Here is an 18,627-nt window from a genome sequence, read left to right on the forward strand (position 1 = left end):
GACCTACTAACCTAGAGTAAGCACAGGAGAAATTTAAAATGTTTTGAAAAGCAACAATGAATGGGGCTTAACAACTATTGAAAAGAAATGCAAAGTGATCATCATAAGGAAATCAGATGATAGTTAGGAATTGATACAAGCATACAAATATAAATTCCGGAATACTTTCCAAAGATGACTAAGAAATTAAGATATGATGAAGGTGGCATTGTCATCAACGAGACAGGTCACACTGGCCAATCAATGGCATGGTCACAGCTGCCTGTTTTGAATTCTACCGTGTTTTAGCTCACGGTAGACGTAATATCCAGTTAGTATATCCTCACAACAGCATAATACCCAGACGGAGGAAAAGATTTAAATATAAAAATAAAAGAAATGCTAGTAACAGCAATATGAATGGTTTAATGGTTAGGGGTTAACATAACTTTTAAAAAAATTGCACAATGATTAAAACAACAAATGTTTTTTAAAAATAAGTAATTAAAAACAAACAAACCAGTGATACCAGGGTTTGGAAAACTGTAGAGCATATGTGCCAGTTCTAACCTGGGAATGGATTTTATGTGCCCGTTCTAAGAGTGGTGTTTAATGTTTAAATGCTCATTAAAAAAAAAAAGGGAAAGAAGAAAAGATATAAAACAAGAATAGACAAAAGGAAAAACAATAGAGGAAAAATGAGAGAGAACAAAGAAGAATGTGCAACAGGAAATGTACGCAGCCACAAATCCTAAAATATTCACCGCCTGGCCCTTTATGGAAAAGGCTATACCCCCTAGTTTTCACTATACAACAGATAAAAATAAAAATGTCAAAAACACCATAAACAATAAGCATGAAATGAAAATTTAGGGAGAGAGGGAATTTGAAATATATATGTCAAAAACTTAGCCTCTTTAATTCAAGAATAAACAACCCAAACAAAACAAAACTTATTTCGCTGCGGTATTACCTGCTGGGAGTCTCTGATTATGTTTACATTTTAAATGTAAATAATCATTTTTTTCTGAGTGTATTTTTATTTCACTTATGATTTACTATATTTTGTCTTATAAGAAAAAAAGTGTTCTATGGACAATCAAGAGCCGCAATTTGATGACTTACAAATCCATTTGGTGGAACTGACAAAAAAGTGTCAGCATTGTGGGAGGTGCAGATCCAAACTCCGTGCTCTGCGGAAATGTGTAACTACTTAGTAGTTTGGTGTCTTGGAGGCCGCAAGGGAGAGGCACACTCTGGACTTCCCAAGGATCCCGAGCTGGCCTGAGAAGTAAGAGGGACCCTTCTTTGCTCTTGTCCTCCTCGGAGGGGGCTCAGCGTGGAAGGGATGACGGAAGTGACCACTCAGGGGTAACAGTACAGATGAGAGATTCGGGGTTGGGGGCCATGCTGGAGGCCACCCTAAGGATAGGTGCTGTCCCAGTTATTGAGACTGCTAACCAGGGAATTTGTGTTGTTATTCAAAAGAGCCATTCATTCATACGTTCCTATCTGCTGTGCACCTGCCAAATGACAAGATAGGTTCTATCCACAGGCAACTAAAAAGAGTTGCAGCTCAGTTTCCCACACAAGCAAGAGTCCTGTTTGCGTGTCCCTCAGAGCACACCGCGTCTTGTCCCGTAGCTGTCCCCTTGCTCCTCAGTCCGAGGCAGCTAGACCGGTCCTCCTTTGCACCAAGCCGCGTGTGCATCCTCAGCCTGTGTTCTGGGCAGGAGGGGGCTGAGGAAATAGATGAGTTGAGTTTACCAAATCATAAATAATCAGTTATGTTTCTTTTGTACTGCATTTCACTTTCCTTACCTCGTGGTCTGTATGGGTTTTGCATTCAGTACCTGCAAAAATCCTGAATTACGTCCCATCATGCTTTATACATGGAAGCAGTATATTGTGCTTTTTAATGTCTCTGGTCATAATTAACTAACATCTTAGCTATGAGAATGCATGTGCATCCATCAACATACACACTATGTCAACACACACCAAGAAATATATAGATTGCATCCTTCTTCAAGGGTTAGATATCTAATTTTGTTTATCAAGTGATCCTATGTATTTAATTCAACTTATAAAATTAGCTTCTGAAGTGTAGAGGCATGGTCTGAACGAGAACAGTGATGAGGCTGAGATATTATTCAATGCTTATTAAATTGGACTTCCATCGTGCAATCTGGTGTGGCTGATGCAAGTCTAGCCTCTTCGTTTGACGATGGGCCCATTAATTTGACATTGATTTTTAAAGCACAGGCTTTAGTTTAGAAAATAGAGATACCAGCACTCTGGCTGGTGTATTGACAAGCCAGGCCACCGAGGGGATGGTGTGACCTAGGTCAGAGCAGCTAGTAGAGGTCCATAGGGCAATTAGGTCAAGCCCTGTTTTAATTAACCTGAAATCACTTGAGCATCACTCCTTATTTTTAGTAATTGCTGTCCTCCTAAACGGACTCATGGGCTCTACTGCTTCCCCAAGTTTCAACATAATTATGTCATTGTTATGTCTCAGTTATATTTCAGAAATGCAGATTTCCTCTTTTAAAATTAAATGTCCTTAAGATCCCAGGTTTCTGTGCACACACACACACAAACTGATGGTTAATCTGCAAAATTTAATGTTTCCTAGTTGATGAATAAAGTCCTACAGACATAGCAGATCAAGGCATGTTACTCGTCATGATTCAGAAAGATGATTTTAGGGGCACCTGCGTGGCTCAGTCCATTAACTGTCTGCCTTCGGCTCAGGTCATGATCCCAGGGTCCTAGGATCGAGCCCCGAATCGGGCTCCCTGCTCGGCGGGGAATCTGCTTCTCCCTCTCCTCCCCGCTCGTGCTCTCTCTCACTCTCTCTCTCAAATAAATAAAAATCTTTTAAAAAGAAAAAAACCAAAAAGATGATTTTAGTGGAAATACTTTATAAAATAACAGAGCCATGTAAATATGTGTTATTAGCGTAGCGCCTTGAGTTTTGCAGAAAGATACATTCTGAGGTCTTTGCAAACTTCCAAAGGTGTGAATGCCACTAGCATGTGACTTGAACCCCGAAAGGCAGTGACGAGTCTGTCAGTTTCTTTTGTCAGAATATGGGCAGTAAAGATGGAGTAAATGGAAAATGCTTGTAAGAAAAACAGCATTTACAAAGACGAGGGCCAAAAAGCCAGGCATGCCAAGCTGAGGAAGAAGTCCTGAGGTTCCGTCAGCATCACTGTGAGGCTGTGGACCAGACTGACCCAGGACTGGAACTGAGGCCTCCGCCCGCTGCGCACTCGTTACTGCGTGTGGAACGTTCAGGCCACTCACGAAGAGCCCCACCTGAGCATCCAGGTCCAGCGCTGCCGCGAGCCCACCGTGTGGACGCCCTGTGAAAGGTCTTAACCTCCAGAGTTCATAAAGAGTGGGCGTCATGGATGCGGCACATCTTGGGGGAATTAAGATAGCATTTCTCCCAGTTCTGCACACAGCTGCATTTCGAACCTCCTGCCATGGGAGAGCGTGCGTAAACGCCTTCCATTTGGAAAGGGGTAATTCGCCACCGATCAGTTTTCTTTCGACGGGGCAGAGAAACGTTGCTATTGAAAAAGTCCAAAGTCTTGTCAAATATGGGAGGCTTCACTCACTGGCTGATGTCTTAATGTCCTTATTAGCTTTAAGATCCTTTGATTTTGACGTGGGTAGTGAAAGCATTTAGTCATGTGTCAAGGAGATCCGTGTTGGGGAGCTGACATGTGCTGTCCTAAAGCATCTACTGAGCACCGTGCAAGCAAGCCCTCGGTAAATGTCTGCCCGCCTCGATTCTTCACAGAGAGTATGTGAGGCACATCTCCTAGAGTGGTGGGGAAATGTTTGCAGGTGGCAGAAAGAAGCAAAGCTGCTCATTTCCTAGTATATTTAGGCAAACTGTATTTTTCCAATATTAGGCTGCACTCTTAATTTAAATACAGAGCATTGCATGACAGAGCGTTTCAGTCAGTGGCTCAGAGGATTAGTCGTGTATTGAAAGTAATAAAACATATTCTCTCTGAAGCAAATCCCATTTCTGAAAATCTGCAATTGGGTTTTGGTCACTTTAGTTATCTCAAGAACTTTTATATATGTAAATGTTAATCAAATGGTATTTCACTGCCCTATGATTCATATGCAGGTTATATATAGTACTTTTGCTGTATTTATATCCCTTCACTGGATTTAAAATATTAAAGGGAAACGTTAACATTTTAAATACACGGAAATTACATTTTAATAGTCTGTTACGTCTTCTCACTGCCCACACTTCAAAGACTGAAATCTCTATTTTTTAAGACCTTCATTTCCGGGGCGCCTGGGTGGCTCAGTCATTAAGCATCTGCCTTCGGCTCAGGTCATGATCCCAGGGTCCTGGGATTGAGCCCTGCATCGGGCTCCCTGCTCGGCGGGAAGCCTGCTTCTCCCTCTCCCACTCCCCCTGCTTGTGTTCCTGCTCTCGCTATCTCTCTCTCTGTCAAATTAATAAATAAAATCTTAAAAAAAAAAAAAAAGACCTTCATTTCCACACTCAAATAACTGATAACAATTAGGATTGTTCAAATGATCTGAATTTCTGCCTCAATTTCCCACCTCATTGTTCACAGACAGCTGGGTGTGAAAAGCTCACAGAGTTCAACAACGAAAATCAGAGCCCCCCGCACGACGCTCCCTGCCAATGGGTGAGTTTTGACGAGGCGTTCCTACAAGTGCCATCGCCACGAGTCCGCTCAGAATCGGAACGGTGGCGATCACGGGCCCCGTTCGTCTGACAAGACGTCGTGTGACAGGTCCAGTGACTCATCACGGCTTTCTGTTCCGAGTGGGATGGAATTCTCCCCAAGCCAACAGTGTGAATTTAGGCAAGGGCTGCACACGTCTTGAGGATTTATACGGGATGAAGCCCGGAAGAGCATGAGGCAAAAACTGGAAGAGCCCCTCAGAATAGATTGAACAGGTCACACACCCAGTCTTTGGAATCACGAAATAGGTCATCTGATCAAGAAGCATGAACGATCACGTTGGAGTAAAAATACACTTGGCTTCTACCTTCAGAGAGTCCAATATCTAGTTCACGGTGTAAAGAAAGCAGACTTCGGCACATGCTCAAAATCCTATCTGTATGTATTCTGTGTTTGATTTTGGGTAACAAACCGGGAAATGCTTCTGGTAGTTTTAATGATTCGTGGAGCTGTTGCCAAGAAAGGCAGCAATGAAAGTCTGGGAGATGCGGAGCTTTCGCAGGACGGAGATTTCTGATGAGCATCGTTGTTGCTCCCGGAAAGTTCCAAGACAGCAAGCATGAGCCATGGAGGAGCGCAGGGAACGCACACGCCACGGGGGACGCATCAGTCGGCCCGGAGGCACTGACACACACACACGCGCACCGAGGGCTAAGGCTCTATCGTGCACTTAGTTGAGAAAACATATTTTTGTAGCCAGCGTGACATGTCTTAGAAGAACAAACATTTGTATATTAAGGACGGTGCGTTGCTTTTATTTTGAAGAACAGCTTACTTGGCTTCAGCAAAAGACCCATGTGTCACCTGTCCGGCTCTCTTTCGCTAGAACAGCAGCAGCTGCTGGTACTTCTTCCTAAAACTTCCAGACCGGCATCTCGTGCTGATGGAAGGGAACGGAAGACAAGTGTCTGTCGGAACTCCTGGGATCTATTGCTGTAGAGTCCCGTCCTGTCACGTCATTTGTCGCAGGAAAAGCAAGCATGTGGGGAGGTGGTACGTGTGATGTGCCATCAAGAATGAATGCCCTTTCCAGGGGCGCCTGGGTGGCTCAGTTGGTTAAGCGACTGCCTTCGGCTCAGGTCATGATCCTGGAGTCCCGGGATCGAGTCCCGCATCGGGCTCCCTGCTTGGCAGGGAGTCTGCTTCTCCCTCTGACCCTCCTCCCTCTCATGCTCTCTGTCTCTCATTCTCTCTCTCTCAAATAAATAAATAAAATCTTTAAAAAAAAAAAAAAAATTAAAAAAAAAAAAAAAGAATGCCCTTTCCAGACATGAAGCAAAAAGAAGCCTCATGCATGTGTGCAATGCTAAGGAACAGTCTGAGCTGGCCGATGCAGGAGAAGTCAAAGGGAACGTGAGGAAGGATTTCTGTAAGATTTCCGTGGACGGAGAGATCGCTTCCCAACTCAGACAGCAAAGAAAGGCCTTCCGGAGGAATCGAGGCTGAGCCTGGCTGTGCAGGATGCCTTCTGAGTTCCCGCCACGCACCTCTTGTGTTAACTAAACCCCTATCGATGTGTTATCAACAGCTCTGCTGCTCTGGGAACCAGGGCCTTCATTTTCCTGGAATGGGTTTTCCAAAAAGGAAAACATACCTGTATATTGTGCATCAGCCACATGTTTAAAACTGTGCACTGGGGAGCCCCTTCCAGCTCTGCAGCCCAAAGTACTTCAGCCTTGTCTTAATTAAACCCACACTAGTCTTGATTTGGTACAAGAAATACGATATTGTGCATGAGGCTATAAACACAAGCTGCCAATGAATGGATCGTTCATTTCCCTTAGCAAGTATGTTTCGAGTGTCTGTGATGGACACAGTTTTGCACTAGACAGGACTCCTGTTATAAAGAAGCAAGAAATCCTGGAGCACAGACAAGGAGTGACCAGAGAAATACAAAACCCTTAAGTGGAATGCAAGAGATGTGTCTGGCATGCAAACCTTTTCACAGGGTCCTGGGTACAGGTGTGATTCCGTTCCCAGGTTGTCTGAGTCAGGGTTCTCCAGAGAAACAGAAGCAAGGGCAGAGTATTTGGAGATGCATCCCGAGGAACTGGCTCCCGTGACTGGGGGAGCTGAGAGGCCCCCACATCTGCCATGTGCGAGCTGGAAACCCAGGGGGCCGGTGGCGTGAAGCGCAGTGTGAGGGTGGAAGAGGGTGAAATGCGATGTGCCAGAACTGGAGTGCTGTGGTTCGTCATCGGACACACGTGCACCATGCTGAGGTGAAACGTGAACACTCGGGAGGGTGGCTGAGGGCGGACTGGCCACCCTGGAGTTTCTTGGCAACTTTTCCGTAAATCTAAGGCTGTTCCACAGTGACACGTTTCTGGGTGGGTTGGTTTGCTTTAAACGGGAGGGAATCCTGGGTGGCAAGAGGGGACTGAGATAACGGGTGCAAGGTGGGACATTCAGCGGTGGCTGCAGGATGGTCACCCACTGTTGGGGTTGACGGGATTAAGGACGGCGGTAGTTCGGAGGTGATGGAGGAGAAACGTGGTTTTCAGGGCCCAAGTGGCAAGAAGACGTGAGCTCGGAAGGAGTTTGTATCTGGACGTGGCTGGCTGGAGGGTTCGAGCTGGGACCCTCGGCAGGAGCGCCTCCAGCACCGGGCTGAGGCCCAGAGAAGAAGGAGCTGGAACGGACTAGCACGGGGAGGTCGGGGCGGCCTGGGGTCTCAGGGACACAGCGAGCAGCGTGCACGGGAGAGGGAGGAGCTCTGCAGGCCACGCACTGACAGCCACGGTGGAGCCGGGAAGCTGGTAGCCGGAGAGACGTCACAGTGAATGAGTCCGGTGTAGACACCGGGTGCGGGGGAGACAGCATGAGTTCCACATTTAAGGAGAGTAAAGGAGGCTTCGGGAAAGGAGAAATGGAGAAGGCTGTATTGTGCCCCAGACGATTTGTGAGGGAGGCTTGACAAGATGGGGCATCCGGGTACGGCAGGGTTTCTCGACCTCTGCACTGCCGGCCTTGGGGCCCGATGGGCCTCGGACGGGGGTGTCCTGCACCCTGCAGCCTGGGGGGCTGCCTCCCTGCCTCCACCCTCCACCCACCACGCGGCAGGAGCACTCACGGTCCCCAGCCGCCGCAACCAAAACTGTCTCCAGACGTGGCTGCACGTCCTCGCGGGGATGCAGAGCCACTGATTTGGAACTGAACTCAGTCTGTGGGGCAGAGAGGAGCCTGCCGGGGGAAAAGGGAAGACAGGGAAGAAAGAGGGAGACATTTGTATCTATTTCTGCTTTGTACAAGCCTCGACTCCAGCCGCCAGCATCAGTACCCTTAGAAGCACCCCCCGTGGGATCTGCTGGATGAATTTTGTAGGCAGGAAATATGTGTATTGTGTGTGTCCTGTCAACCAAGCCAAAGTTCACATGTACTAATTCCCTTGCAACGTGGGAAGAATTACTCTATGTTTGCAGGCCCAGATCCCAGGCTGAGCCGGGCCACACACAGAGCTGCGAATGCCCAGAACATTGATTGTGTACGCCTCACGTGAGGCGGCCCTGTTTGCAGAACGGAGCAGCTGTTTGTGGCAGATGTGAGGGAACAGTCGGGCTAGCAGCACGCTCCTCAGAGGCAACAGAGCCAGGAAGCGCTTTCCAGACCAACCAGTGCCCTCACGCTTCTTTCCTTGCTTGCTTGTGTGCCTACTAGCTCAGTCCTTACGGGGCCCCTTCCTCGCCCCGTGCGTCTTCCTGGAAATGTGTGACATCCCATGACCCGGGTGCAGCCGAGGATGGTACGCACAGCAAGCCATGCAGGGCAAAGGCCTTCTAAAAACAAGCTAGTTGTGTCTAGAAGCTTTGCAGGCTCTTCCAGAGCATCGGGCACTCTTTATTAGTAAATACTGTTGCTTCAGGATTCTTAACTTGTGCCCTCGTCATGCCCACCAGGTGTGGTGTGATGAGAAGGGCAGTTCACTTCCATGGGGTTCTTCCCCCCAAACCCATACGCCCAGATGAATGCTCTTCAAATCAGCCAAACCCAGATTGGGGGGCGTTTTACAAAATACCTGACTAGTAAGCCTCAGAATTGTCAAGGTCATGAGAAACAAGGAAACACAAAACGCCATACAATGTGGGGCACTCATAGACGTGAAGATGACCGCAGTGTGGGCCCCTCCGGGGAATCCGGGACGGGAAGAAGGCATTACCCCGGAGAACTGAAGAAACCCAAGCACGGTGAGGACTGTAGCTAATAATACGGCAGCAACGTTCATCTCAGTCGTGACAAACGTCCGGTGGTTGTGTAAGATGTGAACATCTCAGGGCCGCACAGGAACTCTCTCTACTCTTTCCAACTTTCCGTTCATCCAGAATTATTCACAAAGTTTATTTAAAGAAAACTGCATCCTTAAGAAGTTGGGCAGGTGTAAGTTTTAAATTCCAACAGCATTAACTGGGCAGCCATGAAATAGCTAGTCCTGAATCTGATTTGCAAGTTCAAGTCAAGGCCAAGAAGATGCAGTCCTGGTGCGAAGCGGTTACAGGTGAAGACAAACAACTGCTGAGCAGGTGACGAGTGGAAGCCAGCATTGTGGACATGTAATTCCATGCTAAGCGCACGGCATCTTATGTCAGAAGTATGTGTTGTGACAGGTGAGGAAACCTAAGCGCACTGTGCCTCAGCCGCGTGTCCCCTATACACAACTGCGTGGAGCAGACTTGAGTTGGATTCTCTTGCGTCCACGGAAAATGCCCCCATTTTCCACTCAATGCAGCTTTGGTGCAAAAACGTAGGACACAGGAGAAGAGATTAAAGAGGATGAAGACAAGATCTACATATTCCCAAGTTAGAAATAGCTGTGTGGACAGGCATAAAATGGGGAGAAGAGAGAGCAGTTGGGAGAGTGGAGAAGGCTGTGTTGTGGGTACAAGGAGCAGCTGGGAGAGTGGAGAAGCCCGTGCTGTGGGTACAAGGAGCAGCTGGGAGAGTGGAGAAGCCCGTGCTGTGGGTACAAGGAGCAGCTGGGAGAGTGGAGAAGCCCATGCTTTGGGGTACAAGGAGCAGCTGGGAGAGTGGAGAAGCACAAGCTGTGGAGTACAAGGAGCAACTGGGAGAGTGGAGAAGCCTGTGTTGTGGGTACAAGGAGCAGCTTGGAGAGTGGAGAAGCCCGTGTTGTGGGTACAAGGAGCAGCTGGGAGAGTGCAAAAGCCCGTGCTGTGGGTACAAGGAGCAGCTGGGAGAGTGGAGAAGCCTGTGTTGTGGGTACAAGGAGCAGCTTGGAGAGTGGAGAAGCCCGTGTTGTGGGTACAAGGAGCAGCTGGGAGAGTGCAAAAGCCCGTGCTGTGGGTACAAGGAGCAGCTGGGAGAGTGGAGAAGCCTGTGCTGTGGGGTACAAGGAGCAGCTGGGAGAGTGGAGAAGCCCGTGTTGTGAGTACAAGGAGCAGCTGGGAGAGTGGAGAAGCCCATGCTTTGGGGTACAAGGAGCAGCTGGGAGAGTGGAGAAGCACAAGCTGTGGAGTACAAGGAGCAACTGGGAGAGTGGAGAAGCCTGTGTTGTGGGTACAAGGAGCAGCTTGGAGAGTGGAGAAGCCCGTGTTGTGGGTACAAGGAGCAGCTGGGAGAGTGGAGAAACCCGTGCTGTGGGTACAAGGAGCAGCTGGGAGAGTGCAGAAGCCCGTGCTGTGGGTACAAGGAGCGGCTGGGAGAGTGGAGAAGCCCGTGTTGTGGGTACAAGGAGCGGCTGGAAGAGTGGAGAAGCCCGTGCTGTGGTTTACAAGGAGCAGCTGGGAGAGTGGAGAAGCCTGTGTTGTGGGTACAAGGAGCAGCTTGGAGAGTGGAGAAGCCTGTGTTGTGGGTACAAGGAGCAGCTGGAAGAGTGGAGAAGCCCGTGCTGTGGTTTACAAGGAGCAGCTGGGAGAGTGGAGAAGCCCGTGCTGTGGTTTACAAGGAGCAGCTGGGAGAGTGGAGAAGCCTGTGTTGTGGGTACAAGGAGCAGCTGGGAGAGTGGAGAAGCCTGTGTTGTGGGTACAAGGAGCAGCTGGGAGAGTGGAGAAGCCGGTGTTGTGGGTACAAGGAGCAGCTGGGAGATTGGAGAAGCCCGTGCTGTGGGGTAGAAGGAGCAGCTGGGAGAGTGGAGAAGCCTGTGTTGTGGGTACAAGGAGCAGCTGGGAGAGTGGAGAAGCCCGTGCTGTGGGTACAAGGAGCAGCTTGGAGAGTGGAGAAGCCCGTGCTGTGGGGTAGAAGGAGCAGCTGGGAGAGTGGAGAAGCCTGTGTTGTGGGTACAAGGAGCAGCTGGGAGAGTGGAGAAGCCCGTGCTGTGGGTACAAGGAGCAGCTTGGAGAGTGGAGAAGCCCGTGCTGTGGGGTACAAGGAGCAGCTGGGAGAGTGGAGAAGGCTGTGTTGTGGGTACAAGGAGCAGCTGGAAGAGTGGAGAAGCCTGTGTTGTGGGTACAAGGAGAAGCTGGGAGAGTGGAGAAGGCTGTGCTGTGGGTACAAGGAGCAGCTGGGAGAGTGGAGAAGCCCGTGCTGTGGGTACAAGGAGCAGCTGGGAGAGTGGAGAAGCCCGTGTTGTGGGTACAAGGAGAAGCTGGGAGAGTGGAGAAGCCCGTGCTGTGGGTACAAGGAGCAGCTGGGAGAGTGGAGAAGCCCGTGCTGTGGGTACAAGGAGCAGCTGGGAGAGTGGAGAAGCCCGTGTTGTAGATACAAGGAGCAGCTGGGAGAGTGGAGAAGCCCGTGCTGTTGGGTACAAGGAGCAGCTGGGAGAGTGGAGAAGCCCATGCTGTGGGGTACAAGGAGCAGCTGGGAGAGTGGAGAAGCCTGTGTTGTGGGTATAAGGAGCAGCTTGGAGAGTGGAGAAGCCTGTGTTGTGGGTATGAGGAGCAGCTGGGAGAGTGGAGAAGCCTGTGTTGTGGGTATGAGGAGCAGCTGGGAGAGTGGAGAAGCCCATGCTGTGGGGTACAAGGAGCAGCTGGGAGAGTGGAGAAGCCTGTGTTGTGGGTACAAGGAGCAGCTTGGAGAGTGGAGAAGCCTGTGTTGTGGGTACAAGAAGCAGCTGGGAGAGTGGAGAAGCCCGTGCTGTGGGGTACAAGGAGCAGCTGGGAGAGTGGAGAAGCCTGTGTTGTGGGTAAAAGGAGCAGCTTGGAGAGTGGAGAAGCCTGTGTTGTGGGTACAAGGAGCAACTGGGAGAGTGGAGAAGCCCATGCTCTGGAGTACAAGGAGCAGCTGGGAGAGTGGAGAAGCCCGTGTTGTGGGTACAAGGAGCAGCTGGGAGAGTGGAGAAGCCCGTGCTGTGGGTACAAGGAGCATCTGGGAGAGTTTCATGTCCGTCAACCCCAGAGGGACCCGTGTGAGGCACATGTGTCGTCATGGAGCACGGCATCAACCATAGTCCTCACACGATGCCCCACACTGGAATAACTGCTCCTCGTCCGTTGTGAAAGGTAGCAACTGTTTCGGAAGAGATTTTCCATGCCAGACCCCTTCCCGCGCCTCCCTGGATATCTCAGTAATGATGTAACAAGGAGTCTGACAGCTCAGAGCGCCATATCCAAACCAGAAAAGAAAACAAGGCTTTTATAAATTATTTCAATTGTGTGTAGAGTTCAAGAAAGAGAGCTCCATTTCATGGCAGAGACTGATCCATTCTAAACCTATTGGTAAGTTGAGAATCTGCTTTGGGATACCTCTTGTTGGAAACATCCAGGGACCATGGCAGTTAAATATCCAAAAAGCTATCCTCAGTTCACACCTCATCATTTTTGGGGGGTTAGGGTCTGGAAGCAATGATGAATCTAGCAGGTTCCTACACTGCACTCAAGTGTTCTGTGTGGGCAGGAAAGTTGGATCGTATTATATGCATTTCTCTCAAAAGATGAATAAACCATATTGAAAACAAGTCTAGTTAAAATGTGTCTGTTATGTCCTTCTTTGCTTCATAAAGCTTATTGTATTAATAACAAATAGAGAAAGCTGGAAAAGGAAGGAATTGTAGGAAGGCAAAGAGGAGGAAGAGGTGTTGAAAGAATGAGAGTGCATAATATTACATCTGAAGAAAAGAAAATTGTTAATAATAATAATAATAATAATAATAATAATAATAGTGCTTTGATGGAAAACCTGGATATGGATCTTAATTCTGCCACTTTCTGGTTGGGTAGATTTTTATTAGTGTTTATTATAAATGCTTTCCAATCATAAGGTATTTTTTAAAGATTTATTTATTTGAGGGCGCCTGGGTGGCTCAGTTGGTTAAGCGACTGCCTTCGGCTCAGGTCATGATCCTGGAGTCCCTGGATCGAGTCCCGCATCGGGCTCCCTGCTCGGCAGGGAGTCTGCTTCTCCCTCTGACCCTCCCCCCTCTCATGTGCTCTCTCTCATTCTCTCTCTCAAATAAATAAATAAAACCTTTAAAAAAAAAAGGATTTATTTATTTGAGAGAGAGAGAGTGAGAGCTTGGGGTTGGAAGGGGCTGAGGAAGAGGGAGAGAAAAACCCAAGCAGACTCCACTCAGCACAGAGCCTGATGCGTGGCTTGATCTCATGACGCTGAGATCATGACCTGAGCCGAAATCATGAGTCGGATGCTCAGCCGACTGTGCCAACCAGGTGTCCCATAGAATATTTTTTTAAACACACAAAAAAGTATAGAGAATGTTATAATGAACAGTTTCGCACCTTGCATAACTTTTAATATTTTGCCTTACTTGGTTCAGTTACTTTTTTTAACTATTAGAATCATTGACCACATATATTGCTCCCCATCCCCTTTCTCTCCTGCCCATCCCAGATGTAGTTATTAGTCCTTACTTGGTTTTTATTATCCTCATACAAACTCGTATACCTTTATTAGGCACTCATGTGCATCTGTAAACAACATATGGTTATGTAAATGGCATATTGTCTATATTCTTTTGTACTCATTTTTTTCCCCATACAAAATTATGTGTTTGAACTTCAGTCATATTATATAGATGAATGGTATAATATATTTTAAGTGCAGGTCAGATTTCATGAAACTATCCTGCACTTAAAAAAAATATATGACATATTTATGCATTCTCCTATCAGTAACTATCTAATTTGCTTCTGGTAATTTGCTGTTACATCCAGTGCTGGAATTTGTTTATAAATTACTTGGGGCTCAAAACCAGAGATACTGAATTGCACCCCGGGTGTCAAGATTTTCAAGACTTTTCACAGGAGAGCCTGAGGGGCAGCCCAGGCTCCTCATCAGACCTCTCCCAGACCAACTTAATCAGATATGGGCAGCAGGTAACAGGCATTTCTCTTTGTAAAGAACTTGTTAGATTCTAATGGGCACCTGGGATTGGGAGGAGCCCCTCCTCGAGAGAAACTCTTGCATTTGATAGATAAGGAATGATGCACAAGAGCGTTTATTCTACTATATTCTGGAACAGGGATTCTAATGTGCAACCAGGAATGAGAACTTCTGCTCCAGAATACACACCTGGAGGTGCAGTTTCTAGGTGGTCCCGCTGGAAGGAGTAAATGCATCTTTTAACTTTGTTCAGTATTGCCAATCGCCCACCAGAAGAATTAGATCGATTATATATGCTCTCATCGACACATAGTAATACTGCTCTCTTGGGATAGAAATGCATGCCTTTGTGTTATTTTGTAACTTCTTTTGTAACCTCACAGCGAGGTCAAGCTCTTTCTGGTCATTGTCCATTTGGGTTTGCTTTTCAGTAGATTGCATGCCATATAATTTGCACATTTTAAAATGTCTTGAGGAGGGATGCCTGGGTGGCTCAGTTGGTTAAACGTCTGCCTTCGGCTCAGGTCATGATCGAGTCCCTCATCGGGCTCCCTGCTCTGCAGAGAGTCTGCTTCTCCCTCTCCCGCTCCCTCTGCTTGTGCTCACTCACCCTCTCTCTGTCAAATAAATAAATAAATAAATAAATAAAATCTTTAAAATGTCTTGAGGATTTTTTAAGTAGTAATTTGTTGCTTTTTAAAATAAAAAATCCAGAAACCACGTATGTCAGTAAAATGAATTGGCATATGGGTCCTTCTCTTCTGTGTCTTGTTTTTTGTTTGTTTGGTTTTTTTTTTTTATCTCATTTATGGTATCTTTCCTTTTGCAAATTAAGAGAGAACAATGTCAAACTGTCAGTGTTTTTATAAGTTTCTTAATGATCTGCATAGTGTTACAGCTTGAGGAATTCTGTAAAACGCATGCATCTTCGCAGAACGTACCCCTATCCAAACAGAACGTGCCATCACCTCAGAAAGTTCTCTGTGGAACGTCTGAGAGAAGCCTCATTTCTTTTTTAAGATTTGCAGATGTTTTGGGGCGCCTGGCTGGCTAAGTCATTTAAGCGTCTGCCTTCGGCTCAGGTCATGGTCCAGGGTCCTGGGATGGAGCCCCGCATCGGGCTCCTTGCTCAATGGGAAGTCTGCTTCTCCCCCTCCTTCTCTGTCTCTCTCAAATAAATAAATAAAATCTTTAAAAAAAAAAGATTCGGAGATGTTTTAAGAACATGATGGTAAGAACAAGGCGTGGTTCAGACATTGTAACTGCAATTACTTTCCTCTCTGTGGTGTTTTCACGTTCCACTTTCTTAAAGGTGTCTTTTGATGAGTAGAAGGTGGGTTTTTTTTTTTTTTTTAATTTTGAAAAGCCTAACGTATTAACTTTTACTTTATACTGAATGTACTCTGTCATGAGAAGTCTTTGGCTGCCTCGGTATCATACATTCCGCTTTTCCTTTATTCTAGAAGTTGTTTATGGTTTCAGATTTTATGGTTTCATCTCGGATGCACTTCCTTTTGATGTTCTTCCAGTTAGATATCCACTTGTTCCATCACCATTTTTGTAAATTTGTATTTTTCATTGGCAGAAAGTCAGTTAGGTTCAGATCCTACCTTCGATCCCACTTTCTGTGGGTGGCAGTTCCCACATCACATGAGTTTTCAAAGCCTTTGCCAACTGTGCGAGTGTGCCCGCTGCATGCATCCTGGAAGCGGGTTAGAGAGTGGGAGGGCGCTCTGCTTCCTTGTGTCTATTCCACGTGGTGCACAGTTTAGGAGGAAGACTGAGACCGAGACTTCGGTCGGCTCACACACACAAGTAGGCTTCTCCAGCTCGCCCCCTCTGCACTTAGCCCCACGTAGGCTCGCCAGGAAAAATACAGCATGCCCAGTACCATATATGACGAATATTTTGTTTGGTATGGGCACGTCCACATGCTTGTATTAAAAACATGTTCACTGTTCATCTAAAATGGTGATTTTACTAAGAATCCTGTATTTTTAGGTGCAATCTTGTTGTTAAATCTGCCAAACATACCCCACACTCTGTGTCTCCTAGGTGATTCTTTACCTGATTCCTGTGGCCAGAAAGACAGGTCTCCATCACGTTTCTAGCAGCACGCGTATGCATGCACGCACACACACACACAACACGGTTGTGCTGTTCTGTGTGACCAGGCCCGCATTTGGGATGAAGCAGGGAGAGAGGAAAGGTTGTGATTCGCCCACAGTCCACAGGCAGCGAGGGCTCCTTTTCCTCCTCTGTCTGGGCAGAAGAAGCCCGCTGGGTCTCCTCTGGGGGCTTTCGCTGCAGCCCTAGGGCCTCCTCCACAGCAGCGCAGTCGTTCAGCCTGCGTCAGTCTGGAGAGAGGAGACAGAACCAACAAGCACAGAGACACAGGGATTCCCATCATGTTCCCCGGCACACAAGGCTCTTTCCCGGGTTTAGTGGCGAAAACCGGGGAGTTTCTCCTGCAGACGTGCTGTCCCGCCCCCTGCCCCATTCTGACACCCACGCAGCCCCCTGGTCGAAGCTGGGAAACCAAGACGGAAAAAACTAGGAAACTCAGTTCTGTTATGGGACTTGTTCAAGTCTGGATTTCAGTCCCCCAAGTGCCTACTGTTGACTTTTTAGGGGTCCCATGTGATTGTGTTTGTGTTTTGTCCCCAGATTTTAACCATGCTCAATGGAAGAAGGGCGTTTTAATTGTCTTGTTCCATCTTGTCCCCATTATTATGCTCAATGGAAGGAGGAGGCTTTAACTGTCCTATTCTATCTTGTCCCCATTATTAAATTTGAAGTAGCTCCTCTTTCCCCCACGAAATTTCTTTGGCATAGTTCCTTCTCACCATAGATAAATATAGGTGTGTGTCTCTTTCCCATCACTGTTGTGACCCACTGATCGACATGTGTGTCTTCCTAAGACCAGGCAGTCCTGATTTTTACTCTGACCTTATGCTAGCTCCAGAAGAACTATCAAAAGCAAGCAGTGGGAGGCCTGCAAAGTTGCTCGTGTTTTTCAAGGTGGTTTTGGCTATTCTGAGTCCTTTGCAACCCCCTTTAAATTTCAAGCATTGCTTGTCAACAAAGCTTGCTGGAAATAGAATTAGAATCGCATTCCATCTATAGATAATATGCCTGGAATTGAGATCTTAAGAAATGGAGTTTTCAAATCCATGAGCATGATTCATGTGTTCACTAATCTAAGTCTACTTTAATTTCTCTCAGCAATGATGTGTTGTTTCTGGGTAGAGGTCTTGCTCAGATTTTGTTAAATTTATCCCTGATCTTCTATGTTTTATGATGTTATTATAGATGGCATTTTGGTACATAAAATTCCATTTTTTTGTTATTACTATGTAAACATAGAACTAATGCATTTATATTAACTGCTTAATTCTATCCCCATGTGATATGCATCAATTAGGTGAATTAGGATTAATAGTTTGTATATTGTAGTATTTTCTACACACAAAATCATGATTCTGCAGTGTTAGACTCTTGCCTCTTTACTTAAAGTGCCTCGTCACTTTAAATAACGCAATTTATAGTTGACCCTTGAACAAAACTGGGGTTTGGGTGCCGACCCCCTGCAGAGTCAAAAATCTGCCTATAACGTCTGATTCCCCAAAAAGCTAACTAGTAATGGCCCACTGTCGACCGGAAGCCTTACCAAAAACAAGGAGTCGATTATCACATATTTTGTGTGTTCTGTATATTACATAGTCTGTTCTTACAATAAAGTAAGCTAGGAAGAAGATGGGATTAAGAAAGTCATAAGGAAGAGACAATACATGACACTACTGGACTGTATTTATTGAAAAAGAGAACTCACGTGTAAGTGGACCATCCCAGTTCAAACCCCGTGTGGTTCCAGGATCAAGCAATAACTGTATTGTTGTGCTGACTGTGACCTTCAGTACAATAGAGAACAAAATGAGAATAAATGTTCTTCTTTTTTTTAACTGCGTTTTAGTGGAAAGTGTTTAGTCTTTCACTATCAGACCCCCACAATCATAACTGGGACTTAAATTTTATCACAAGCCCTTTCTACTTCTACATTTACCATATTTTTCTCTTATATTAATAAAAGGAGTTATACTGATTGGTTTTTTACATGTTAATGCAGCCTTGCATTTATGGAATGAAGCTCCTCTCACCATATGTATTATCTTTTTGTCCCTGATGATAGCTGAATTTTATTTTGTTAAGGATTTTTGTGTTTGTATTTTATTTCTTATACTATCCTTACTTATTTTTGGTGCCTAGCTTTATTCAGTCATACATATTGTGCCTTCTGGTTTTTCTGAAGGAGTTTGTGTAGTTTTCCTCTTATTTCTTGCTTTAATGTTGCCTAGAATTCATCAATTGAGCTGTTTGACCTCAAATTTTCTTTGGAGGAAGGTATTAGTTATAAATTCAAAGTCAGGCCTATTCCGATTCTTTTTTTCCTGAATATGTGTACTCTGGTAAATTATGGGGTTTTTTAATGTCAGCTTTATTCAAGTGTTTACTTTTATTGGCATGAATTTTTTCATAGCATCCCCCTAACATCACATAACACATGCAGTGATGCCCCTTATTTCCTTAGGAAGACCAGCAGTCACTCTGTATACCCCTTCTTCCTCCGCTGCCCCCGCACCACGTTGGATCAGGTTTACCCCTGCTCTTG

General features: G+C 46.4%; 1 protein-coding gene across 1 annotated transcript in view; it reads left to right on the forward strand.

The window, feature by feature from the left end:
• Positions 1–14,574, forward strand: part of LOC123851370 (uncharacterized) — a 423,494-nt gene extending 408,920 nt beyond the window's left edge. The window contains exon 9 of the mRNA XM_064573700.1: positions 4,599–14,574. Coding sequence (XP_064429770.1) covers positions 10,147–12,069 — 1,923 coding nt within the window. The 5' untranslated portion in view covers positions 4,599–10,146 and the 3' untranslated portion in view covers positions 12,070–14,574. The remainder of the gene's footprint in view (positions 1–4,598) is intronic.
• Positions 14,575–18,627: the final 4,053 nt, after the last annotated feature.

This window comes from Mirounga angustirostris, unplaced genomic scaffold, assembly GCF_029215605.1.
Source record: "Mirounga angustirostris isolate CCGP_5_RB_7025 unplaced genomic scaffold, mMirAng1.0.hap1 SCAF_11, whole genome shotgun sequence".
NCBI classification, from domain to species: domain Eukaryota; kingdom Metazoa; phylum Chordata; class Mammalia; order Carnivora; family Phocidae; genus Mirounga; species Mirounga angustirostris.